The sequence below is a fragment of the Rhinolophus ferrumequinum genome, chromosome 10 (assembly GCF_004115265.2).
Source record: "Rhinolophus ferrumequinum isolate MPI-CBG mRhiFer1 chromosome 10, mRhiFer1_v1.p, whole genome shotgun sequence".
NCBI lineage: Eukaryota > Metazoa > Chordata > Mammalia > Chiroptera > Rhinolophidae > Rhinolophus > Rhinolophus ferrumequinum.
Window position 1 is genome coordinate 24,203,036 of NC_046293.1, and position 26,518 is coordinate 24,229,553.

A 26,518-nucleotide genomic window follows, 5' to 3' on the forward strand; every position below is an offset into this window, starting at 1 on the left:
AGATAAAGAGTTCCAAAATTGCTTTGAGGGGTGGACTAGGTGCTGGCATCAGTGCATAGCTTCCCAAGGGGAGTACTTCGAAGGTGACCATAGTGATATTCAGCAATGAGGTGTATAGCACTTTTTCTAGGATGAGTTCAAGAACTTAATTATCCGACCTCGTGTGTGTGTGTGTGTTTAGTGTGTGTGTGTGTGTATGCTGTCAAAAAATGTATACACGTTTTAAGAAAGGAAAACTATTAAAATTGTAATACTCAATATATACTGATAACAAAAGATGAATACAAGTCACATTTGACTTCTGCAATTACAAGAGGGGCTCAAAGTGGTTACTATCAACATCCAGATATGCTGAACTACTGCTCGAGCAACGTTGACCAAATTGTCCACTTGTGTACAATTTTTTTGGCACCCCAGGATATATATATATCTAAATATATAAAGAGGTATATATTTTTTTGCCTTGGCAGGGAAAAATTCATATCATCTTTTCAATAAAAATAAAAAATAAATAAAATTAATACATGTTCATTAAACAAAATTTAGAAAATAGAGAGGAATAGGGGAAAATAAAACAGCCAGAATTATACCACTTAAAACAACCTCTGATGAATATTTTAGAATATTTTTAATAGTCTTCTGTACTATGTATAGGTTTAAAAAATAGAAGTAACCACATTTACATACACCTTTGAATCCTGTTATTTTTTCAAAGATAAATTTAACCTTTAACCATACAGCTAACTTGAATTTCAATACTAGCAAAACTAGTCTCTTCTCTGTCTTATAGTATTCATTTTCTAGTTCTAGCTGAACAACTGTATTTTATTTGTGCCTTTTACTATAAATCACCCCAGGTCCTTACTAAAAATTAAAGAGTTGGTCTTCTCAGGTGGAGCATAGCGCAGCATGTCTATCAGCACTGCGGGTGTCTGCAAATACTTCCAGCCCAGGGCTGGGCTCAGATGGGGGATCTGTGGGAGATGGGGCCCAGGAAAGTTTGAGACAGGTGTCCTCATCCTCGCCAAAGCAGGCATTCCCAGGGAGCAAGGATCTGGAAGGATGTGGGGATTGGGAAGCGGAAGTGGGCGATACAGCAAGTCTTGAGGACACCTGAGAAGTATCAAGGTGCACTGGAAAGCACATAGCCCTTGCAGTTCCTGATCAGCTGTGAGATTAGGCAAGTCACTTTAAGTCCTGGAGCTTCAGTTTCCTCATTTAAAAACGTGGATCATAATGCATCCTTTGCAAACTTGGTGTGAAGAGTCAATGAAATAACGTATACAAAAGATGTAACACAAAAATCAAGCTGTGACTGTAATTGCAGCTAGACGTTGTGGTAGGCAGTGAAGCCAATAGTTTGAATATTTGAAGATCAACTAAAGGGGCTTTGGAATGTTTCAGAAATGAAATGCAATTAAGACCACTTGCCCCATATACCACCTGAACAGGGGAATGAGAGGGTGGCTGTCTCCCAGGAGAGACAGAAGAAGCTGTGTCAGCAGATAAAGTTCAAAGGGCTTCCCCCAGCATTGAGCAAACTCAAGGGAAGGTAGAGGGTGAGGAGGAGGGGCTGGGGAATGCTCCTCCCATCTGGGGGTGGGGTCAGCTTTGAGCAGAGGAGGAGTTCTCTCCAGCCCAGCAACCCTCCTCACAGGGCGCAGTCCTCACTCTCAACCCTCTCCCCTCTGGGGCCTCCACAGTGCTGGTGTCACTGCCCAGCACCCGCAGGGTCAGTCCTTCCCATCCATCACTCTCTTGATCCAGTCCACGTAGTTGAACACTTTGGTGTAGAAACCGTACCCTTTGCCACACCCGATGCCCCAGGATACGATGCCCGTGGCCACCCAGTGACGGGCACCATCATCCCATACCACATAGACGCCACCACTGTCCCCCTGGCAGACACTCTGCTGCCATGTCTTATTCCCAACACAGAACATGTTGTCAGAAAACACCTCAGTCCTCTGTTTCTCTTGAAGCCAGGCCTCGCAGGCCTCCCTTGGGGCGACCGGCAGCCTTGAGTACTTCAACTCAGTAGTTAACCAGCCCATCTCCATGCCAAACCCACTGACATAGCCCATCAGGCCGCTGCGGTAGAGAGTCTCATTGTCAGGCAGACAGACGGGGAGGAGGTTGGGGCCGAGCCGGACACTGTGCTGGAGCTCCAGGAGGGCAATGTCCCCGTCGAAGTTGCGGGACTCGTTCTGATGGTAGTCGGCGTGCACAACCACACGGCGCACAGGGTGATTTCCCAGTTTTATTATCTCATCTATCTTGGTGTGGCCTAGGAACACATCCACACTTGGGTTCTTCCCGAGAAAGATGCTGTCCTTGGGATAGATGGTGTGGGCGGCAGTGAGAATCCATCTGTCACCTAGCAAGGCCCCTCCCGCACGGCCGTGAATATTGGTGAAGGCTTGCCAGGGGAAGTTGCCCAACTTAGCTTTGGAAGAACCTTGAGCCTCCTGGTTCGGGGTGATGGGGGTGACTGGCCGTCCACAGACTAAAGAAAGGCAAGGGTGAGAAATCAGCATGCATCAAGACACGTTTATTGAAGACCTACTTCTGCGAAATGCTCTCCCTCCTGCCTCAGCCATTTTAAGCCACTTTTTTAGACTCTTGGTGGGACCACCCCTATCCAAAATCACGCAGCAAGCAGAATTTGCCTTCAGTGCCTCTTGCCTCTGTTTTCTGTGTCATTTCTTCATTTTCAACATCTCCCATTATAAAGTGCCCTCCAACTCACTCCAAAGCCTACGTCAGGCTGCCGCTAGAGCATTCTGTGGATCAGGAGTAAAGTCTGAGAAATTTGTTCAGATTGGGTTAAAGGCAATGTTTTCACTCAAAAAAAAAGGGGGGTTTGTTTAAAAATGGTAGACTTGAACCCTCATAGGCTGCTGATGGGAATTTAAAATGGTGCAACCATTGTGGAAAACAGTTTGGCAATTCCTCAAAAAGTTAAACATATGTTATGACCCAGTGATTCCTCTCCCAAGAGAACTCAAAACATGTGTTCAAACAGAAACGTGTACACAAATGTTCATAGCAGTATTATCCATAAAAGGCAAAAAGTGGAAACAACAAAAATGTCCATCAACTGATGAATGAATAAACAAAATGTGGTATATCCAGAATTCATCGCTGAATAGAATTCAGCTATGAAAGGAATTAAGTACTGATACGTGTTACAGTGGATGAACCTTGGAGACATCCTAAATGAAAGAAGCCAGACACAAAAGGCCACATATTAGTAATGAAATGTCCAGAATAGGCAAATCCATAGAGACAGAAAGCACATTAGTGATTAGCCAGGGGATGGGGGCGGGTGGGGGGAGAGTTGAAGGTACTGGGTTTCTTTTTGGGGTGATGGAAACGTTCTGAAATTAGTGGTAATGGTTGCACAGAATTGTGAATACATTAAAAATTACTGAATTGTACACTTAAAATGGTGAACTTCATGTTATGTGAATTTTTTCTCAGTGAAAACATTTTTTTAAATTGGTGGACTTTCTGGCTTTGTGGCTCTAGGTAGGGAGATATTTTGGGGACAGAGAGCCTGTCTGTGTATCCTTAAGGCATACCATACCAAGAGAGAATTTTCTCTTATTTCAACTCTGCTCCTCTTCCTCCTTCACTTTCCCATCTGATTAACTTTCTTCATGCTTTTGCTTTCTCAGTTATCCTTTGATCCTGGAAGAATAAGGGACAAGCTACCTGCTGCTCCTTTTCTGGGCTTCTTTGTTCCCCTCCTCTGCCTCTCTCACGCCTTTATCTCCCCCTTTCTATTCTGAGGCTTTCCTTTAACCCCCTGTGTCCTGCTCCACAGGCCCCATGTACAGCTGAGGCTTTTTGGGAAAGTGGCCACAGTCACAGCACTGACAGGTCACTACTCACCAGGCACACAGTGAGGAACCTCTTGCCTGTCCTGTGTTTCTTTCCAGAGGCCCTGGGCTGTGCAGGTGAGAGTGTCTGAGGAGTGAAATGAGGGGAGGCAAAGAAATAGGCTCAGAATTGGGAGTTGGGGTTAAAAGAGTAGGAGCCCAAAGGGCCGCAGGTCTCTTGGTAGGAGTAAGGTAGATAGAAGGTGGTTCTCCAGCACGTGGGGACTCACCTGCTGGCATGGCCTGATAATAGGGCTCTCGGCAGTGGTTCTGGGCCTTGTCGGGGTTGTCTCCAGCGTGTGTGGTCTCAGAGCCCCCACTAACCTGGCTGATGGCTTGACTATGGTTCATACCTATAGGAAAAGAGTGCTCATTTGGACCTATAACAGAATTGCAAACTGGCAACCCTGGCACTGATTCTGTCCCATGGCCATATCTAATTTGACCTACACAGTCTTTTTTTTTATTTTAATTTGAATTATTTTCCACTGATCAGATTGTCAATGCTAAAAGAGTTTGAAAATAACTGTGATAAGGAGGCTATGGGGAAACAGGCATTTTCGTACATTAGTGGGAGTATAAATTAGCAAAACCTCTTTGGAGGGAGATTTAGCAATGTCAAAATTAAATCTATAAAAGTTTTTTTCACCTAGCATTTCTATTTCTAAGAATGTACCCTTATATGTCTGCTCCAAGATATATATATATATATACATACAAGGATATACATAACAGTACCATTTGAAGCAGCAAAATATCAATCAGTCCAGGATTGATTAAATATGTACATTATGATGTATCAATCAAAGGAATATTATATGGTCATTAAAAAGAATTAGGCAATGCCAAACATATATATATATATATGTTTAAGATATATCATTGAGTGAAAAATGCCAAGGTTAAAACATTGTAAATATTATGCAACACAACACACACACACACACACACACACACACACACTGACACACACACAATTTATATTTGAATGGAATAGAATGTCTTTGGAAGGATACACAAAAAATGGAGAACAGGATTGTTTCTGGACAAAGTAGCTAGGAACTAAGGGCCAGAGATCAGAGAAAGACGTAATTTTTACCATATATTTTTTGGGAAATTTTTATCATGTGCATGTATTATCTTTCAAAAATTCTGAGTAACCATTTAAAAATCTAGAATTTTACTTAAAATCTGGATTTTTGGTTTGTCTTGAAAAATGAGATGCTCTGCTAGCACTGGGCCAGCAAATTGGCACGGAAACAACTGCTGGAGCTGAGCAATGGTTGCCCTTTAACAGGGCTGCTCACAGCAGGGACCAGGAGCGGGCAGCGGTGGGGAAGGCCCAGGTGTCTCTGAGCCTCCAGCCTCAGCAGTCACTCAAGCTTCTGCTTGTCGCTTCAAGATACTGGGGCCCTGGCTATGGGCAAAGGATGCACCCCCAGGATGGATACTTACTCACGGCTTGGTAGAGGGCCAGGAAGCCCTTGTGTAGGCCGGTGGTCCTGTCCTCAGAGGAGTTGGGTGCACAGAAGGTCAGCTGCAAACTGCTCCCTGAGGACACAAATTCCCTCTGACCTGGGGGTCTGCCCAGAGGGGAGTCCTGCTGGCCACAAAACCGGTGTGGAGCCATCCCACTGGCTGTGATCTGAAAGGGGAGGGGAAGGGGCAGGCAGGTGTGGGGTGAATCTGCATCACAGGTGGCCACAGGGTCATGTCATGGGCATGGACTGCAGCCCATCTAGTAGGTCTGGCGCTAAGAAATCGTACCCTGTAGAACCTTGCTCAAGTAGCTTCCCGTTCCATTGTTGACTCCCAAGTTTCTTCCAGATGTGGCCAGATACCTAGCTTATTTCTTTAGCCTACTATAATTATCTCATAAAGCCCACCATATTTACCTTTATTCAAGAAGCTTCTTGTGAATAGTCCATAACATCGTAATAACGATATATGGTAACAGATACTTACTAGACTTATTGTGATGATCACTTTGTAAGGTATAAAAATGTTGAATCAATATATTGTATACCTGAAACTAATATAATACTATACGTCAATTGTAATTAAAAATAAAGTAATAAAAAAGAAGTTTCTTGGGAATCCCAGGGTTTCCCCCAATAGTCCCCTGGATTGTAAATTCTGAGAAGGCAGGAAATACATCTAGTTGGCTGACCACTGAGCTCCTGATGTTCAACATGGTGCCTATAGCACAACAGCTTTGCATCAATGAAAATACAGACGTAAGTCCCTTCCATCCGTCTTCCTCCACCCCCATCACCTTTCACTTCTTTGAGTAACTTCCTGTGGGTCAACATCTGTGAAGCAATGACCCTTTGCAAAGACTGAGCCCCTGGTATTCCGGGCCTTTCCTGTTCTCCTCCTTTTGGAATGTCCCTCCTCTTTCCCCATGAACTGTAAATGAAGCCCCCACAAGGTGTGGGAATCTAAGGACACAAATGTACACAGTCTGGATACACTGGCTACTGTTACTTAAGTTATACGTTCTTTAAGAGGTTGTTTCGGTTTCAGTCTCCTTCTGACTGTCTCACCCTCCTCAAATTCCTTCCTGTGGGTTCCCGGACCTAAGGAAGGACACCTTGGAAAGAATTCCCCTGGCCCACAATTCATGCTTAATCTCTATTCTGGGCACACATCTCCCTGCTCAGCTCATTTTATTTCTGATTTTCATATTGATCCCCATCCTGGGTTCTTGCTAGCTCTTCATCCCCTCATTTTCCCTAAGTCTCAAATTCTTTTAAGACTCCATCCAGCCCATCTCACGGTGATCACATTAACTGAGTAAAAGCTGGCATGAAGAAAATTTCCCACTCACCCCAAATGCCTTGCTTGAGCGCGTCCCAATATGTTCTTTCCCTCAGAACATCAACAAATGTAAGCCCCACATTTAAGAGGCTACCTCTTGAGATGGAAGCATTTTGCTGTCAGAAACTGTCCTTTACTGAACTACGTGGTTGTCAAACCATCCAGTTTTCTTTTTACCCGTCCTCAAGAATTTTTGGCTAAATAGAACCATTTAGGAGACTAACTAGCAAAGTAGAATGAACACATGACCGAGTGTCCTAAGGCCTCTGTTAAATTCCAGACTTTGCTCCTAATTCCCTGTGTGACATGAGAAGTTGCTTCATCGGCCCGGATCTTAGTTTCCTCTCTTGTAAAATGGTCTGTGAGTCCTCTTGCAGTCAGGACATCACGTCCTATGGCAGCATGAAGGGCAGTTTGTGCGTGGAAGAACAGGGGTAAAGATGAAACTAAATTTCTGCTCATTCAAAATTCATTCTGTTGTGTGTCCTACACACATGGCAAGCTTGGATTTCATTCATTTTTCTCATTTATTTCTTCAACAGTTATTACGTTCTACGTGTAAGACACTATGCTAGGTGCTGGTGATACAGACACGAACAAGACATGTTTCTGCTACTGAGCAGCCCACAGTCTGGCTGAGGATACTGACAAGTAAAACATAAACTAGCCTACAGTGTGTTGCATTCTGCATTCAGGTGTGTGTGTGTGTGTGTGTGTGTGTGTGTGTGTGTGTGTGTGCGTGTGTGTGTGTGTGACTTGCTCTGGCAGCAGAGAGGAAGAAAGAATCCTATTCCTGAGCCTGAACTTCCTCAATGACAAGGGAAGAGTCAGGCTGGGATTAAAATTGTCAATGACTAAGAACAAGGCTCATGTTAGGTGGTCAACAGACACAGGCTGAATTGAATAAAGTATAGTCTTGACTTCTGGTTATATCTGAAGCAATAAATAACATGCATTTATCTCCTCTCCCACCTCAAATCCCACTAATATGACAGCAAAGGGATAAAATGGAACACACTAACAAGGACAAAACAGGGAGAGAAGATGAGAGTAGATGAGAGATGTCAACAGCATTTTGGAAGGTGGAATGGAGATGGACAAGTGAGAACCTAAGTCTGCAAAGGTGGAAGCCAACATAAAGCTAGCAGGTTCTTATCACAGAACCCTGTAAAGTTTCAGGAATTGGGGTAACCAGGAACCTCTGAGGATGGGGATGACAGAAAGCCTATGTAGGGAGACCTCAGCACTGTGGGTCCCTGTGCATCCAGGTAACTCTCTCGGACTAACCATGGCAGGAGAACTGAGCATGAACCAGTGACACTGGACTTGGGACCCTCTGGCACACTTGACAGAGGAGGTGAAGGCCAGAACTAAAAACAGAGGGATTAGGTGAAAATCTACATATCAAACAGTGAGATATTTTATTCTGCTTGTTTCCCAGGATGTTGGCAACTCTGAGCAGGAGACCCAGAGGATTCCTCTCTGAGGTTGGCTGTTCCCCCCCAAAAATACTTCTGCATGCTGACATTTGTGGGGGACGCCCGACAGCACATCTGGGGCACCTTGTTGATAACCCTATTTTCAAACCTGTCCTTTCACAAATTTAAGCTATCCACACAGAGCATCCAATACCATTCTAGTACTTCACTCTTAAATATGAACGGACAGCCAAGAATTATCAGACATTGTAAGAGAGTCTCTAACTTGAAAAGCAGACACCAAAACAAATGAAGAGTAAAAAGGAACTTGGATGAAGTAAATATAGGGAACAGAAGAAACATTAAAAATAATCCCATTAGAGGGAAAAGAGTAGCTATTGTCTATGAAACAAGAACAATATTCTATAAAAAGACACATTTAGAAAATAAGAATGAGACTCTAGACATTAAAAAAATATATTAACAGGAAAAAAACATTAAAGTGGGTATTTAAAATGAGGAAATCTCCCAGAAAGTGGAACTAAAAGACAAAGAGATGAAAAACACAACAGAATGAATAACACAACTAGAGAATCAGTCCAGAACACACAACAGCTAAATTATCGGAGTTCCAGAAAGAGAAAATAGAGTAGACATCTGAAAATTATTTTAAAAAATAATAGAAAACTTCCCCAGAAATGAAGGCCTAGATTAAGAGTCTCTAGATTAAAAGAACCCTGTGCAATGAGTAAAAAACGACACATTTCAAGGCACATCATGATAAAAATTCAGAATACTGGTAATAAGGAAAATATTCCAGAAGCTCTAGAGAGAAAAAACTAGGGGTCAGGAATCATAATGTTATCAGATTTAACAACACTAGAGCTAGAAATCAATGTCATCAAAATTCTGGGAGAAAATGACTTCCAACCTACAATACAACCTAGATAAACTAGCCATTAACTGTGAGGGTAGATCCATTTAGGGTTATCTGAGAGCCTCTAAAATTTACTCCCACATACCTTTTCTGGAAGAGAAACTGCTTCTTCCTCCAAAATGAGGGAATAAACCAGGAAAGAGAATGATGGGATTCAGTTTCAATACAGGACAAGTAAAGGAAATCCCCAGAATGAGGGAGAAGGGAATTCCTAGGAAGTGTGGAGGCTTAGAAAGCACAGAATTCAGATTGAAGAAATAAATCATCAAGAGACCTTCAGGTAGGATGTCACCAATAAAAAGGAGGACTCAGAGATTGAGATTTGTACTTGAATATGTCTAGAGATTTGCTCTCTTGGTTAAGAGTTTGGGAAGATTAATTACAGAGAGAACTAAGCAAACCAAAGATCAGAACAAAAACAAACACAAAACTCCAAAGAACTCCATGTAATTATTGACTCCTGGGAAACCCAAAAGTTGGAGAAGAAAGAAACTATAATTATTGTACACCAGGTGCTCAGATGTAACTATTTTGAAGTCATAATAATGTACATAATGACTACAGATTTAATTCAAAATCATAGTATAGGGAAACTGGGAGGATGAGGGAGGGGAAACGGTGGTGGTGTAGGTCTAAGAGAGATAAAGCTAGTCTTTGTCTTTTATAGTTGGGAGTTAATAGATAATATGTAAAAAAATCCAGAATAAACATGTTATTGATACATATGAAAATAAAGGTACATGCATTGTAAATAATTGCCCCAGGGGAGTAGGGCGAGGATGGGGAGTAGGCTGCAGAGAGCTGTTTTTCATTATAAGCCTTATAATACTCTGATTTTTTAGAAAAGCTGTATGCACGTATTATTTTCACACAAATAAAACTTAAATCAAAAGTGTCCTTATTCTGAATAATGCCCTTGTCATAAGAAGTTTTGTGATAGCTCCTGTAAGGTAAACTTGAACAGTCACTGAATCTTGTTATTATTCATGCCCAGTTTCCTGCCCTGACAAAGCAGGCACTCAGCAAATGCTTGATAATGTATTTTTAAATGACTGATGTGTGAGCCCTTGCTCTTTATGTTAGGGTTTGGCAGTATTTGTGTGTCCCTTTGGGGCCAATATGGTAGCATGGGCAGGGACAGGGCCATTGTTGGAGGCACTGGGACAGACCCTCTCCTCCCTGGTAAGCTGGCCTGTTCCCCTGACTTGGGCTTCTCATCCATCCTCTGAGATTCAGGGCTTGGCCACCTCCCACTGCCTCTGGGCTCCAGGCCTGCAGACTCCCTCCCCGAAGTCCCTCCAGGACCCCCACCCCAGCTCACTGTGACAGAATCCCGCTCACAGTCCTGGGATGGCTCCAGGTCGAAGTCCTGGAAGATGAGCTTCACAGCAAAGCCTTCTGGAGCCTCAATGACAGTGGTGGTCTCTTGGCCTTTGAGGTACGGCTCTGGATACCTGGGCGATGTCAGTTGCTGGGGTAGCTGCTGGGCCAAGAGCACAGAGCCCTGCGTGGGGCAAGCCTGAAGGACTCCCCAGAGAAGCAACCACCACCTGTGAGTGGGGGGCAAGATAAGGACACACAGCTACGGCCAGAGTCCTGTAGGGTCTTGAGGAGTGGGGGCAGAAAATGCTAAGGGACTGAGAGGCTTGGCAAAGGCATCAGAAGCCTGGCACCTCTGTCTGCTCCTTCACAGACCTTTCCCACCCCAGTTCCTTCAGCCTCCTAGTCAGCCTGAGCTTCATGGTGAGTTTTCCGCCATTGTTTATCTCCCTGGAGGGTCTCATCCAAAGAAGGGGGGCTGCTTCCTGCTTCAGCAAATCCCAACCCCATCCTGGGATCTGAGGGAGCAATGGTGGTACAAATGAGGGGCAGTTAAAAGAGGAGCATTGAGCCTGACCACCCGCAGGAAAGGCTGCTAGAGGCTACGCAAATTCCAGTTCCCCTCTGCTTAAGTGTGTGTGTGTGTGTGTGTGTGTGTGTGTACATATGCCCCTGGGTCCCACCTTCCCTTCTTCCCACTCTTTTCCTCTCCTCCACGCCTCTCCAAGGGCACACTCACATCTTGCCTGGGCAGCTTGTGGAAAGGGGGCTTTCCCAGAGATAATTCCCCGCTCTGAGACCAGGCATCTGCAACTGGATATCTGGGACCTTCTAGAGGACTTGTCTCAGGCCGCGCAACAGTAGGTGGGGCTGGTGAAGGCCCTGTGGGGGAGGAGGGAGCAGTTACTGGAAATGAGTTAAGTAACTCTCTTCTGTTCCCTTTTTCTAATTATATGGGTTGAGCGCCACCTGCTGTCTGACTCGGGGATAGATCACCTACCATAACTAAAGAGGAAAAACATCTTCCAATACCAGTTTGGCCCTCAGAGATCAGGGGTGTGAGGGCACTGATTCTTGACTCTTTTGTAGTATTTACAAAATAGCAAATAGTAGGATGGGTCCTTGTGAGTTGTGGCTGTCACCTTTAATTGGCCATGCCTCACTCTCCCTGACTTTTCCACTCATTTATGTTACCAGCCTGCCTCTTGTAGAAATTGAAGTTTGTGACCCACGAACTTGAGTTTCTCTTACCCCTCTCCCTCTTCATCAAGCATGGCTGGGGCCCTCACTTAGGGATTTTTTGAATCCTGCCCACACCCCCTGGAAGCTGCTCATTCAGGGGGGTCAGGTTGGCACAGGGTGGGGGTCAGGCCCTGACTCAAGCTTCTTTTTAGGCAGATACCAGGGACCATGGCTGGGGCAGAAGCCACCTTTCTTGAACCCCCAGGAGAGACAGACCCATGGCTTGGTAGGGGACCAGGAAGTGGAGGCCAAAGGTTTTGTCCTCAAAATATATGGAAGTTCAGCGGCTGTCTGCTCCCCAGAACACGAACTCCATCTGACCAGGAGGCTGCTCAGTGGGGAGCCCTGCTGCCAGAAGCAGCTCAGAGCAGCAGGCCCTGGCAGGTGTGGGGTAAATCTACATCACTGGTGGTCACAGGGTCACGTCCTGGGTGTGGACTCCAGCCCCGTCTAGAAGTTCTGCACACGTCTGGGGCTCAGAGCCATAACTCATGGTACTTTGTCAGATAGTTTTACTTACCCTTTCTCTCCCCATTCTATGGTCCACAAAGTCTGTCATATGCTGAGAATGGCTCCTTAACCCTCCAATGCTCTTGGTCCACAATTCTTTCAAGAGACTCTCTGGGAACCCTTAGGGGCACTCCCAAATAATCCACTAGGCCAGCTCGTAGGCTCCATTAAGACAGGGACTACGGCTACTGGGCTCACCACCACTGATGGCTAATGTGGCACCTAACCCATAGATAGGATCATGAAATTCGTGTGGTTGAATCTTGAATGTATGGGTAGAAAGTCTCTTAGCTGGCTTCTTCCCTTCTCCTCCTCCATGCTAACCCTCTGATCCTCCTTCATCCAGCCCCACTGTCACTTTGCTAAGTACTTTTCTGCTACCATTCTTTGAGACCTGACTTTTCCCTTTCTCCCTTCTTCTGCACAATCCTCCCCGTCCCCACCTTCAACCTCACATAGGGGAATAAAACACATATGGTTGTAACACAGATACCTGATAACAGAGTAAAAAAAATCTAAAGATACAAAATACTCTTAAAAATGGTATACTTCTGGGCTGGCCTGGTGGCTCAGGCGGTTAGAGCTCCATGCTCCTAACTTCGAAGGCTGCCGGTTCGATTCCCACATGGGCTCTCAACCACAAGGTTGCCAGTTTAATTCCTCAAGTCCCGCAAGGGATGGTGGGCTCCGCCCCCTGCAACTAAGATTGAACACAGCACCTTGAGCTGAGCTGCCTCCCGGATGGCTCAGTTGGTTGGAGTGCATCCTCTCAACCACAAGGTTGCCGGTTCAACTCCCACAGGGGATGGTGGGCTGTGCCCCCTGCGGCTGGCAACGGCAACTGGACCTGGAGCTGAGCTGGGCCCTCCACAACTAAGACTGAAAGGACAACAACTTGAAGCTGAACGGCACCCTCCACAACTAAGATTGAAAGGACAACAACTTGACTTGGAAAACAGGCCTGGAAGTACACACTGTTCCCCAATAAAGTCCTGTTCCCCTTCCCCAATGAAAAAAAAAAAGAAAAGGTATACTTCTGTAATATTTTGTAATCCTGTAATAGCAATAAGCAGCTAATCCAGGCTCTCTGTGCGTCATCCCAAATGACCAGGCTCCTTCCCAAGCACCATTTCTCGGGGCTGCTCTCCATCTTAGAACCTCCTCCTTCCGTCTTTAGCACAAGGGTGAGTTTGGGGGGCAATCCTTCTCACCCTCATTCCATGAAATAATCTCTACTCAGGGTGCACACATCCTGCTCAGGTCCCTGGTAGTACGTTCTCCTCCTTCGCAATACTCTGCCTTTGTTTGTCCCTCACCTTCATCATTTTCCTCCCTTTCTCCAGGCCTTTGTGTCCTTGCTTTTACCTTCCTCCTTGATCCAAGCTTTAGCCCCGACTGCTTCCACTTCTCTGAGCGTCTTATTTCTCCATCTTCTTGGGGGAGCCTCTGACTTGAGAAGGCAGCTTCATATTGGACTTGGTAATTTTTATTGTCTCCCAAGTAACAGCGTCCCAATGGAGATGAGGACCTCAAATATCATTGTCAGAGCCTTTGTTTTCCTTATGATCACCCCAGGGAAGGGGTTCTACAGGCCAAGACAAATTCCAAATCCTCTCAAATTAACTGAATTCAGGGTTTTACTGCTTCCCTCTTTTCTCTTTCCTTTTTCTTTTTTTTTAAAAAAAGTTTTCTTCAATTGTAGTTGACATACGATATTATATTAGTTTCAGGAGTACAACATAGTGATTAGACCTTTATATATATTTGTATACCTTACAAAGTGATCACCCAATAAAATCTAGTACCCATCTGACACCAAACATAGTGGGTTACAATAATATTGACTATATTCATTATGCTGTACTTTACATCCCCATGACTATTTTTATAACTGGCAATTTATACTTTTTAACCCTTTTCACCTTTTTGCCCATCCCTCCAATCCCTCTCCCATCTGGCAACCATCAATTTGTTCTCTGTACCATCTTTCTTGGAGATGTTGTGGAGAAAAGGAAAAAGGCCTTAAAAGAAAACTCAGGGCAGGTAGGGAGACAACTGTTCTGATTTGCATGGTACTGAGGGCTTTCCTGGGATGTGAAGCTTTCTGTATTAAAACTGAGAAAGTTCTAGGTGAACCAGGACAGGTGGTCCCCCTAAAATGCCAGGGGTTAAAGTGCCAGGGGGTGGTCTGGTATGAAGATGGCAGGGCGTCAAGAGGGTGAAGAGGCAGTGACCATACCAGCAGCTGATACCTGGAACAGTCCAGGGCCTGGGCTCCGCTTTGGGAAACCTAACACTTTGAATATGAGGAACTGTCCTGGCCCCGCCTCAGTGGTGTAGCTGCAATGAGTGTTAGGGTCAGAGGAGAAGGCCTCCAGGGACTTGGGACTGGAGAAAGAGCCTGATGGTTTGTGTACAGCCCATGAGGGGCTGGTGCTGGGCAGCTGTGCCCCCTGTCCTGCTTTCAGGAGCACCTGCCCCATACTGGGACCTTCTCCCCGGTTGGCAGGACAACAGAAGTGGCTGTTGCTTTGCAGTGTGTAGCCTGGGCAGGTAAAGCAGAAGTAGCTATCAAAGCAATTATGGCAGAGATGCAGGCACTTCAGGGCTGGCAGTGCATGGCATGGCACACTGTCTCTGTCTGGGAGTGGGGAGAGGGAAGAATGATTTGATGGCTTGGACTATGGGAGGGGAGCAGGTCTGAGGGACAGCTAGCAACTCTTTTCTTAATTTTATCTTCACAAGAGGCTTTTGCTCAGCTTGATTTGTCTGGGGGCACAGGTAGGTGCTGGGATAGGCTTTGAGGGGTATAGCACTGAGCCTGCACCACCTCCCTGAGCTCCAAGCTCTCCATGTGAGCTGTTCTGTCAATGTGTGATGACTGGATCATAACTAGGTTATAAGCCATTGAGTGTTTCAGGTATTTCTACCCTTGTTCCCCTGAGCAATGAGTGCATGGGGCAGACTCCAGGCAGCAGAGCTAAGACTAAAAGAAGCTAAACTAAATTTGAGCTCTTGTTCATTTCAAGACAGTTTGCAGTTTGAGGTAAGCCAAGTTAACTGCCTACTTGAAAAAAAAAAACAGGCAATACTCTTTGAAGAAACATCACAGAATCCATCGTCTTTGTAATGTATCAATCATCACATCCAGTATACAATTCAAAATTACTCTGAATATAAAAAAATGGGAAAACACAAACCATGCTCAAGAGAAAAGACAACAGAGCCCATTCCCCAAGATGACACAGATGCTGGATTCAGTACCCAAGGATTTTAGCACAAAGATGCAAAGAAAAACATGCTCATATTAAAGAAAACAGATAGGAACATAAGCAGAGAAATAGAAACTTTAAAAAAGAACCAAAAATAAATTCTAGAACTGAAAAATGTAATACATGAAGTTTAAAAAATCACTGGAGGGGCTTAATAGAAGAATGGAGATGGCAGAGGAAATAGTCCATGATCTTGAAGATAGATACATAAAAATTATCCAATCTGAAATACAGAGGAAGTTTTTGAAAAAAATGAGCAGAAACTCAGGAACCTGTGGGACAATATAAAAATCTCTAATATATGTGTTTTCAGAGTCCCAGAAGGAGAGGAGAGAATGAGGCAAAAAAAATATTCAAAGAAATAATGGCTGGTAGTTTCCCAACTTTTGAGAAAGGCATCTATCTTCAGGTTCAAGAAACTCAGTAAACTCAAAGTAGAATTGAAAATAAACAAAATAGCACACAGAGACACACCATAGTCACACTGCTAAAAACCAAAGATAAAAAGAAAATGTTGAAAGCATCCAAAGAAAAAGAACACACTACGAACACAGAATAACATTTTCAATATCACTGCTTTGTCCTCAAAAATAATACACATCAGAAGGCAATGGAACAACATCGTTAAAACGCTGAAAGAAAAGTTATCAACTCAGAGTTGCTTTTCCAGTGAAAATTTTCTTCAAGAAAAAGATGAAATAAAACCATCTTCAGATAAAAAGAAAACTTAGAGAATGTGTAGTCAGCAGACCTGTACTATGAGAGATGCTAAAGTTCTTGAGGCTGAGGGAAAGGAATCCAGATGGAACAATAGAACCACAGGATGGATAAAGAGAAATGGTCAATTTGTAGGTAAATAAAAAATATTTTACATCTTGGGGCCGGCCCAGTGGCTCAGGCGGTTGGAGCTCCTTGTTCCTAACTCCGAAGGCTGCAGGTTCTATTCCCACATGGGCCAGTGGGCTCTCAATCACAAGGTTGCCAGTTCAACTCCTCGAGTCCCGCAAGGGGTGGTGGGCAGCGCCCCCTGCAACTAAGATTGAACACAGCACCTTGAGCTGACCTGCCACTGAGCTCCTGGATGGTTCAGTTGGTTGGAGTGAGTCCTCTCAACCACAAGGTTGCTGGTTTGATTCCTGCAAGGGATGGTGGGCTGCGCCCCCTGCAACTAGCAACAGCAACTGGACCTGGAGCTGAGCTGCACCCTCCTCAACTAAGACTGAAAGGACAACAACTTGAAGCTGAACGGTACCCTCCACAACTAAGATTGAAAGGACAACAACTTGACTTGGAAAAAAGTCCTGCAAGTACACACTGTTCCCCAATAAAGTCCTGTTCCCCTTCTCCAATAAAATCTTTTAAAAAAGTATATTACATCTTAATGTCTTTAAAATGCATATGTCTGTTTAAAGCAAAAATTATAACATTGTATTACAGGGTTTATAACATGTAAATGTAATATACATGAAAACTGTTACCAGGTTTCTTCATACAATAGTAAATGTAAGACTCCAAAATGAAGGACACAGTTCTCTCCAGAGCAGTGGTTTTCTACTTGTGGTCTTGGGAGCCCTGGGGACCCCTGAGATCCTTCCAAGGGGATTATGAGTCCAAAACTATTTTCATAACAATACTAAGATGTCATTTGCTCTTTTCTCTTTGTTTCTCTCATGAGTGTACCAGGGAGTGACCAAAGACTACGTGAGGTGTGACATCATCCCTTGACAACTAACAGAATTGTGTGCTTATGTATCCTTGTGTTTTAAAATTTTCTCAGTTTTAATTTTTGATACAGTAAATATGAATAGTTATACATAAACAAAAGCTCTTTGGGGTTCTCAATAATTTTTAAGGGTATAAAGTTTGAGAACAGCTGCCCCAGAGTGACCACTGAAAAAAAAATTTTTTTTTAAAGACAAAGAGGTATAGCTAAAGGCCAATATGTAAATCAAAATGAAATTCTAAACTCTAGACTGGTTTAATTTGAGGGAACTTGTTTCTAAAAGTGTGACCTATTAGCAATCATCCTGGTTTGTCTGGGACTGAGGCGTTTCTTGGGACATGGGGCTTTCAATTCTAAAGCTGGTTCAGTCCCAGGCAAACCCAGGGCTAGTTATTTCTAGCCCTTCAATCATCTATTTTGTTCCCCTTTTCCTCAGCTAAATGTGAGCCCCGAAAAAGCCAAGGCTACATGTGCTCTATGTGTGGGTCCCCAAATATAGGTAAAAGGAGCGAATAAAGGAAACAAGCTACAAAATTGTAAGTACAATGTGTTCGCAAAAATAGAAAACACAAGAAAAAACTAAAATAGCTGTGACTGTATTAGACTATAGGGCTATGTGAGATTTATAAAATGTCTCTGATTAGTGAAATTTCTGTAATGTTATGAAATCACTTTAATAATTATAAAATAAATGTATTTAAAATGATAATTGTGACTAGATGGCCCCTTCTAAGCCAGACAAGATTAAAAGGATGAAGCCATGGATCCTGAAAATGATACCTGGCTCCAGTGGCATCTTTAACTCGTGTGATTAATGGGGAAGAACTTTTTGTCCTTGGATGTGAGCTTAAGCCAGGCAGGATCCTTTCAACCTTGGGGAACTTATGTCCGAAGACAAATTCATGCCCTGCTGTCTCAACTCTCCCCTTCATCTCCAGTTCTTTTTATTTTTTTCTTTTTTTTTTTTTGCTTCTAGATTTTTTTTTTAATTTAATTTTTTTATTTAATTTATTGGAGTGACAATTGTTAGTAAAATTACATAGACTTCAGGTGTGCAATTCTGTATCACATCATCCATAAATCACACTGTGTGTTCACCACCCAGAGTCAGCTCCCCTTCCATCACCATACATTTGATCCCCCTCACTCTCATCCCCCACCCCCCAACCCCCTTACCCTCTGGTAACCACCAAATTACATTCCCCAGATTAATTTTCAAACCCGTGGCCATCCTGTGGTCACCAACTGCCCTCCAATCCCCTCACCCCATCTCCAGTTCTTACTTACACCTTCTGAGCCTGCTTTTACGGCCATTAAATTTTATTTCTCATTAACTGAAAAAGAACAAAGGGCAGAAGCTGGAAGAGGGGACAATCTTCAAAGTTCTGATGCGGGGATGGAGAGAAAGCAGAGGAAGTACATGGGTGTGAGTGCAGGAAGTCCATAAACACATTTTCAGAGTTTGGATTTTTATTTTACTTTTATTTTTGAAATTCCTGTTGGTGCTGCCATCTGCTGTCTTGCATGGGGAAAATCCCCCATAGCAGGGGTGGGGTGGGGATGGTGTGTCAGTCCAGATCAGGAAAGTTTGCCTGCAGCTTTCTCTGGACAGGAGGAAGTAAAGGGGACACCTGCCTATTTTTGAACTTCACTTTCTTTAGACTTCTAGAGGGGTAGATGAGGAGATGTGGATCCCTGCTGCTGGGTGCTCAAGACGGTGTCTGAGCTTAGGGCTGGGAGCCATACCATTTTGTGGCTGGTCAGGTTCTTTTTTTTTTTTTTTTGTAATCCTCGCTTTTAAGCTTAATACAGTGACATCCGTATTTATTTATTTAATACAGTATTTTTTATTTATTTAAATTTTTATTGGGGAACAGTGTATTTTTCCAGTACCCATCAGCTCCAAGTCAAGTCGTTTTTTTTTTCCCCCCCAATCTAGTTGTGGAGGGCGCAGCTCAGCTCCAAGTCAAGTCGTTGTTTTCAATCTAGTTGTGGAGGGTGCAGCTCACTGGCCCATGTGGGAATCAAGCTGGCGACCTGGGTGTCATGAGCACTGCGCTCTAAGCAACTGAGCCAACCTCTCGCCCCTGGTCAGGTTTTTACTGGTCTAAGTCACCCACCTCTCATCCTTTGCCAGCGTGGCAAAAATTGAGGCTATAGTGCTAGGATGAGGGTCATTTGTTATGAAATTCAAGGTTGAGAAAGTGTTATCTGTTGTTACATACTAAATCATTTGTACACTAAGCAGGTTAAAACAACAAATGTATTATTTCACATAGTGTTGGGAATCTAGAAGCAGCTGACAGGGGTGATTTTGGCTCAGAGTCTCTCACACGGCTTCAATCAAAGTGTTGGCCAGGGCTTCCATCGTCTGAAGGTTTGACTAGGGTTGGAGGATCTGCTTCCAAGATGGCTCGCTCACACAGCTGTGGGCAGGAGGCCTCAGTTTCTTGACACATTACCCTCTTCGTAGGATACTTGAGTGTCCTCATGACATGGCAGCTGGCCTTCCCCAGAGTAATATAAGATAAAAAGGACAAGGCTGAGGCCAAAAACATCTTGGATTCCTGATCAACTCTCTAAGATCTAAGACTCTGGTTTAAAAATTCAGTCATTCCTGAGATCCACGGCTCTGTGTGCCCCTGGAAGGGCTGGGGTGGGATCCACGCATCTCCCTACGGCTGTTGTCTCCTCCCCTCTTCTTCACTGGTGTCTCTGGTGACCATCTTTTTCATCTGAGGATGAATGGAGCAGCCTGATTTGAATGAAAATAGGGGTCTTGTCAGGGTGAGTATGCAGGTGGGAAAGTGTGTACGTGCGTGCATGCGTGTGTGTCTAGTGGGGAGTGGAATATCCTAGAAGGTGGCAGAGGGGGTAGGACTGAACTTTGTGGATCTCTGGCTCCCGCTTCAGTGAGCAGCGCCCCCTGCTGCCCACAGGGCAAACAGCCTCCCAAGCTCTGGACAGTCTCAGTAGATCCAGGCCCCCAGCCCCGTGCAGATGTCTCTGAAGCTGCTCAGTCCTCCTCTGGTTGCTTGTGTTCCTTTGGGGGTCTTCAGGCCTCTTGTTGGACTCTGGTTCCTGGATGGGTGGGGTCGAGTGGAGGAAGTGGACCTGCGGATGCTTTGGATGCTCATGTCACAGGAGTTTTGCGAGTTGAGGCCATTTTCACTTGAGCCTGACAGTCACCATGGAGGCCTCCAAGCTTCTGAGTCAGATCCTCTGGCAGACTCCAGTGAAGGACGCTGAACTGACATGAAGAGCACAGAGAACAGTCCTGTGGGGGAAGGCTTGGACATCAGAGTGGCTGGGACAGTGTGTTGTCCTGGTGACTTAGGCAATGGGTGAATACACATGGAGCATTGTCCTTCAGCTTCTCTGTACCTCGGAAAGGGACAAGGTAGGACCCAGCAGCCCTCAGAGCTTCTGCTGGGCAGCTCTGCTGAGAGGAGGGCTCTCCACTCCCCAATGGGGTCATCTGCAGAGAGGCTGAGCAGGGAATAAGCTATTCAGTTCCACTCTGAGTTCTCTTCTTGTTCTTTTCCAAATGCATTTCAGGGTGCATGGCAGAGTCAATGTTACAAGCCTAGTTCTTCTTGGCCAGAGCCCCAGTGACTGTCCTGAATGTGTAGAGGGCCTAGACTTTACAGGACAAGGGACAGGAGTGTTCATCTAATGAGCACAGGCCAAGGACTTTCCAACAATTCTCACTTCCCATCCCAGCCAGGCTCTGTCCTCACCCCACACTGAATCCTCTTTTCTCTGACTCTTGCCCCACAGGACTTTTATTCTGAAAGAACCAAGGCAGCTGGAGGTAGGGAGGTGCCAGAGGCTGGAGCTGGCTCTGACCCTGAACAGGCCCTATCCTTCTGGTTTGTTTTCCAGGGCAGTAATTCGGACGACCCTAAGGGAGGGGCCTTGCTGTCCTCAGTTCTCTCCTTTATCCTCTGTCCCTAGCCTTGGCCTTTAAGCAGAGGGTCGCTATAGCCAGGCCTACTGGTCTTCTTCCTACTGTTGTCTTCATACCCCCTGCCCTGCATCTTTCTAGCCCTTGGCATTGTATCCTCCATCTGCTTCCCTTTTCAGTCTTTTTGGCCTTCTTGCTGTCCTTTTCAAAGCAGACAGCAGACATGGAGGCCAGGTCACTATTTAGAAGTTTCCCAGCTTCCCCCAGCACTGGACAAAGGTCTCACCCAGTCCATTCCTTCTCCTCCAACATGTAGAATGAAAGTATAAGATAGCCAGGATGCATTCAGATACTGGTAAACTGAGCTCTGGGGGAAGGGAGGCGTGCCTTGGGCCTGGTTTTGTTGAGCATATGAGACTTTCTCCAAGAGAAGAACAAGTAGGGGCCAGCCCAGTGGCTCAGGTAGTTGGAGAGCTATGCTCCTAATGCCGAGGGTGCCGGTTCGATTCCCACATGGGCCAGTGAGCTGTGCCTTCTACAGCTAAGATTGTGAATAACAGCTCTCCCTGGAGAGCTGTGCTGAGTGGACCGCAGCCAGCGTGAGTGAGTGGCCACTGGCTGGCAGCACAAGGCTCATAATACCAGCATGGGCCAGGGAGCTGTGTCCTACACAACTAGACTGAGAAACAACGGCTTGAACCGGAGTGGGGAGGGGAGGCGGAAGAAAGGAAAAAAAAGACAAGGAAATGGACAAAAATACTGTACCAATAGCTCCTGTTTAAATTTTTTTTTTTTTTAAGATTTTTATTGGGGCAGGGGAACAGGACTTTATTGGGAAACAGTGTGTTTTTCCCAGGACCCATCAGCTCCAAGTCAAGTTGTTGTCCTTTCAATCTTAGTTGTGAAGGGCGCAGCTCAGCTCCAAGTCCAGTCGCTGTTGTCCAATCTTAGTTGCAGGGGGCGCAGCCCACCATCCCTTGAGGGAGTCGAATGGGCAACCTTGTGTTTGAGATCACCCGCTCTAACCAACTGAGACATCTGGCCACCCAGGAGCTCAGCAGGAGCTCAGTGGCAGCTCAGCTGCAGCTCATTGTCTTCATTCTAGTTGCAGAGGGTGCAGCTTGCTGGCCCATGTGGGAATCGAACCGGCAGCCCTGTTGCCCAGAGCTTGTGCTCTAACCAACTGAGCCACCCGTCCACCAGTCCGCCCCTCCTGTTTAAATTCTTGAACGCCAGTCACAGTTTTCCAAAAGGGTCCACCGGGATAGAATTTTTATTAACCCCCAAATACTCAGAGCTTAGTTCTTTCTTAGATGGAAAATAAGAGGCCAAATGAACAAAAGAGAGTTGACATCAGTTATTCTCAAGGGCCCTTACCCCTTTGCCTGTTTTTTTCATCCTGAAGGCCAGTCCTTGAACTGGATATGAGGTCACTATTGGGCAGTGGAGTGCAAAAAAGAAGGGACTTTGGCCTTGGGGGCTGCAATTATAGATTAACATAGGGAGGGGTGAGGAGGCACCCAGAGGGAGGGTGAAGTGGCCTGAGAAAGGGACTGCTGACCTGGGACAATCTGGGTTTGAAGGGATACAAGCAAGAGCTGTCTGGAGGGACCCTCAGCTCCTCTCCGGCTACTTGACCTTCCTGAAGACCTGCTCACACACTGCATCCCTCGCAGTCAGTTCCTGGGAACAGAATAGGGATGATGAGGGAAAAGAAGGTTCTTGCCAGCTGGAGCTCCTTTGTAAAGGTCCTTGACCTCCATTTAATCCTTCAGGATACATCAACTAGGGCATTTGATGTATGAGGAATTGTATCATTGTTCCAGACCCTCAACTTTTCACCCCAGAGGAAGGAAAGTACAGGTCAGGGAATGTGAAATGGCAAAGTCTCCAACTCTCCAGCTATGATTTATGGACATTCATTTGACTTGTAGCCAGGGCTCACCTTGACCACTCTATTTCTTCCTCTCTCCACTCCCCCCAGTGCTTTTGTTTCCCTTCCTTGTTTTCCTTCCTTGGAGAGGGGGTAGAGGTGGAGTAGTAGACTGCTCTGATCTGGGCAAAAGGATGAATCCCAGCTGGAGATCCCTCTTACAGACACACTCATTTACAGCCCTCAGCCAGCTTACCAGGTATAACTTCTCTCCCTCCAGCCAGTGCCTCCAGCCTCGGTTGGGCACCTCCCCTTTCTGCACACATACCAGCTGCTCCTCCTCCCAAGTTACTATGGTCTAAAGGGAAGACAGGAGTAAAGGAAGGCTGTGGGGGTGAGAGGGTAGGGGGAGGTCACCCACAATACATTCAACTCACTCTGGCTGGGCTGCCCGCTTTCCCACCACAGGAGATACTGTCTTGCTCCAGCCCCTTCATTCTGAGTGAGAAGGGCTGCTCTGATTTAACAGGACTCCCCTTCCCCACTCCTAAGGCCACTGAGGGGGGCCCACAGTTTTTCTACAGGGGCAGAGCAGGGATGAAGCAGGATAATGGGGTGAAATTGAGCAGCGGATGATGCAGAATGGAGAGTTTATCCTCTGGATACTTCTGGTTGACCTGCAGGGGCCTTTGGGAAAGAAGAGAGATTGATTGGGAGTCCCAATAGGCAATCTCTTTCCTCTCGTTTCTCAGTTTCAAGAACAGCTGGAGTGTCCCTGAGAATGAAGGATCAAGTTCCCTGAATCAGAGCTGGGTGGGCCTGGGCATTCCAGTCAACAGTTATTGAGGACTCTCATAGGATAGGCCCTGCTACCAAGGAGCTCAGAATCTTGATCAGAAAGAGAGCAGTAAATAGGTATTTATGATACCAGGCAAGATTGTGAGGGATAGGAGTGAAAAGGGAAGAGCCCAGTCTTCAAGGAAGTGAGGAGTTAATTAAATTGTAGATAACGGGAAATTTCTAGCAAGGAAAGTAACAACATAGAGGTAAGAAAGAAGAGCAAATAGTTCTGAGGTGCCCTAACCTAGTGTGTATGTGGGAAAGACCCTGGTGTGCCATGTGACGCATGTGGACCTTATCTGAATGTAGTAGATTGTCCCTGAAAGGGTTTAAGTCAGAAAGTGACATGGTCACTTTTACATGCAGAGTGGATTAGAGAAGGGTTAAGACTGAGAGCTAATTTCTGGCACCTGGTGAGAAACTAGGGCCTGAGTTAAGATGGTGATAGTGAGAAAGGCTAGGAAGGAACAGATGAGAGCCATGTGGAACAGCAATGTTCAGTAGATATATAATGGGTCTTAAATGCAAGCCACATATATAATTGAAAGACATCTAGTAGCCACATTAACAAAGTAAAAAACAACAAGTAAAATTAATTTTAATAATATATTTCATTCAACCTAAATTATCCAAAATATAATTTCAGCATGTAACCAATATAAAACTTTCCGAGCTGTTTTACATCCTTTTTTTGTATTGTCATAAAAATCTAGTGTGTATTTTATACTTATAATACATCTCACATTGGACTAGTTACATTTCAAGTGTTCAATAACTATATATGGTTAGTAGCTACTATATTGGACAGTGCATAAAAGTTATTAAGACCTCTTGACCAATTAGATGTGGTGCACATATTCATGCTTGTGTGTGCGCATTGTTGTTGGGAGTATAGAAATAAGGGGACATGAGATAATGACCATGACTCCCAGGTCTCCAGTCCTGCTGGTTATTCACAGTACTGGAGACAGTAAATACAAAAGCAGGACTAGGTTTGGGTAGAAAAACAGTGACTTTGGGTTTGACCTTGGGGAATGCAGATGTAAACATTTTGCAGGCAGTTGAAAACTTGACCCTGGAACTCAGGAGGTAGGTCTGGCTGGAGAATACATGTCAAGGGCAGCCAAAAGATGGTAGTGGAAAGCATGGGTGTATATGATTGGGCCGATGGATGATGTACAGACAAGAGAGACAGTCAAGAACGAAATACTAGGGAAAACCTCAGTTTAAAAGATTAATAGGGGAACTAGTGCCTGCAAAGGAGACCAAAAGGCACATGTAAGAAGCAGAAAGAAATGCAGGACAGTGGAGTTACAGAGGCTAAGGGAAAAGAGACTCTGTGGTGCCTAACAGGGTCAAAGGCAAGAGGTAAGCAAATGTTTGCTCGTTGGCTTGAGGGTGATCTGCTCTTTTTGCCCTTTTGTCTGGTGATAAGAGGGGGCAGGAAGAGACTAGGGGGAGGGGGATAGCACCAAGTGGCTGTTATCCTTGGGATTCCACAGCTTGCTGTGGTGGTCATTTCTCCTGGTTCTGGCAGGGTGAGATCACTTTGTTTTGCCCCAAATTGTTAAGAGGCACCTACCTGCTCATCCACATCCCCTCCCCCAAACCTGAGGAAAGGTACCTGACATTTTCGTCCATCCACCATGCGCAGATCCTCCTCAAACTCAACTCCCACTTCAAATTCCAGAACGTAGTTGCGGAAGGTGCTGAGGGTCTTCACTGTCATGTGATTGTCCTGATGGTCAATCTCCTTGTCTGGTTTGAGCAGCAGCGCTATCTTCCGTAGAGCCATGCTGATGTCTGTGGGGGTTATCTCTTAGCATGGGTCCTCTTAGCCGCCAGCCAAGAGCTCCCCCACCTGAAGCATCACCTTGGGGCTGTGAACTTGCCCTCAGCTGGGTCTAGACTGTGGCTTAACTCCCTCCTAGCAATGCCTCTGGCTTGAGGTGGATCCCGAGTCAGGTACCAGCTCCTCAGCATTTTCACATGGTCCAACCCCAGCACTTCCCCTTCTCAATGGGATGGAAAGGCAGGAAGGGAGAAGGAAAAAGGGGAATAAAAGGGATCTGGGAGGGGTAAGGCCATTACTTAGGGCTTGCAGGTAGTCCTCCATGTTCTTCTGCGAGACAAAGCGGTAATAGCCGGTGAGGTTGGGAGGCATTGTCCAGGCTGGCTAAGATGGAGATGAAGATTTCAGGAGAATCTAGGAGACCGGGTGAGGTGGGAGGGGTGTTGTCTGGCAGGTGGGGCTGAGAGACTCCAGGCAGGCCTCCACACACACAGAGACAGGCTTGTGTAAAGGTCTATGCTCGCAAGGGTTTTTATAGAGAGAGCTGGGGCCCTATTGCAATAAGAGCTCCTACCAGACTTCCTCCCTCCCCCCATGATGAGTTTGGGGTGGTGTCTGCAGCCTGAGAGGGGCAGGGACTTGGCAAGGTTGTGCCTGACCTAGGCTTTTCCTGAGGAAGGAACCTGGAGCGGGATCTGGGGCTGTCCGTCATCCAAGACTTGAGCCTTTCCAAAGGTCAGTTTTGGTTTCCAGCCAATTTCTGGCAGGCTTGGGAACCATCCCAGAGCCCCTGAGGGGCAGTCTGTTCTGGGAGGGAGATGGCCCCGCTGTGTGGAGTGGGGCTGTCTCATGCTCACCCAGGGATGAGTTCTGACAATATCGTGAAATCCTGGGGCTGAGTTAAGGATCCTGAAAGGTATGAGGGGGAGAAGGTGGAGAAAGAAGGGGGACAGCCAGCTGGCCAGGAGCCAAAGTGAAGA

At 45.5% G+C, this 26,518-nt stretch overlaps 2 protein-coding genes across 3 annotated transcripts; both read right to left on the reverse strand.

Annotated features, from left to right (window-relative positions):
• Positions 1-246: 246 nt before the first annotated feature.
• C1RL (complement C1r subcomponent like) lies at positions 247-11,240 on the reverse strand. 2 transcript variants are annotated; one of them, XM_033118196.1, is made up of 7 exons: positions 11,119-11,221; positions 10,755-10,897; positions 10,381-10,609; positions 5,340-5,529; positions 4,115-4,237; positions 3,898-3,972; positions 247-2,506 (listed from the first exon to the last, which is right to left on the reverse strand). In XM_033118196.1, exons 2-7 carry the CDS (start codon positions 10,841-10,843, stop codon positions 1,734-1,736), a joined length of 1,479 nt encoding a protein of 492 aa, XP_032974087.1. In that variant the 5' UTR covers positions 10,844-10,897; positions 11,119-11,221; the 3' UTR covers positions 247-1,733. The 2 variants fall into 2 exon arrangements, with proteins under 2 accessions (XP_032974087.1, XP_032974088.1); XM_033118197.1 differs by lacking the exon at positions 10,755-10,897 and having other exon boundaries at positions 11,119-11,240.
• Positions 11,241-22,133: 10,893 nt separating this feature from the next.
• On the reverse strand, positions 22,134-26,068 carry RBP5 (retinol binding protein 5). Its single transcript, XM_033116242.1, has 4 exons — positions 25,838-26,068; positions 25,371-25,549; positions 23,163-23,264; positions 22,134-22,716 (listed from the first exon to the last, which is right to left on the reverse strand). The coding sequence occupies exons 1-4, from the start codon at positions 25,908-25,910 to the stop codon at positions 22,663-22,665; spliced, it is 408 nt and encodes a 135-aa protein (XP_032972133.1). The 5' UTR covers positions 25,911-26,068; the 3' UTR covers positions 22,134-22,662.
• Positions 26,069-26,518: the final 450 nt, after the last annotated feature.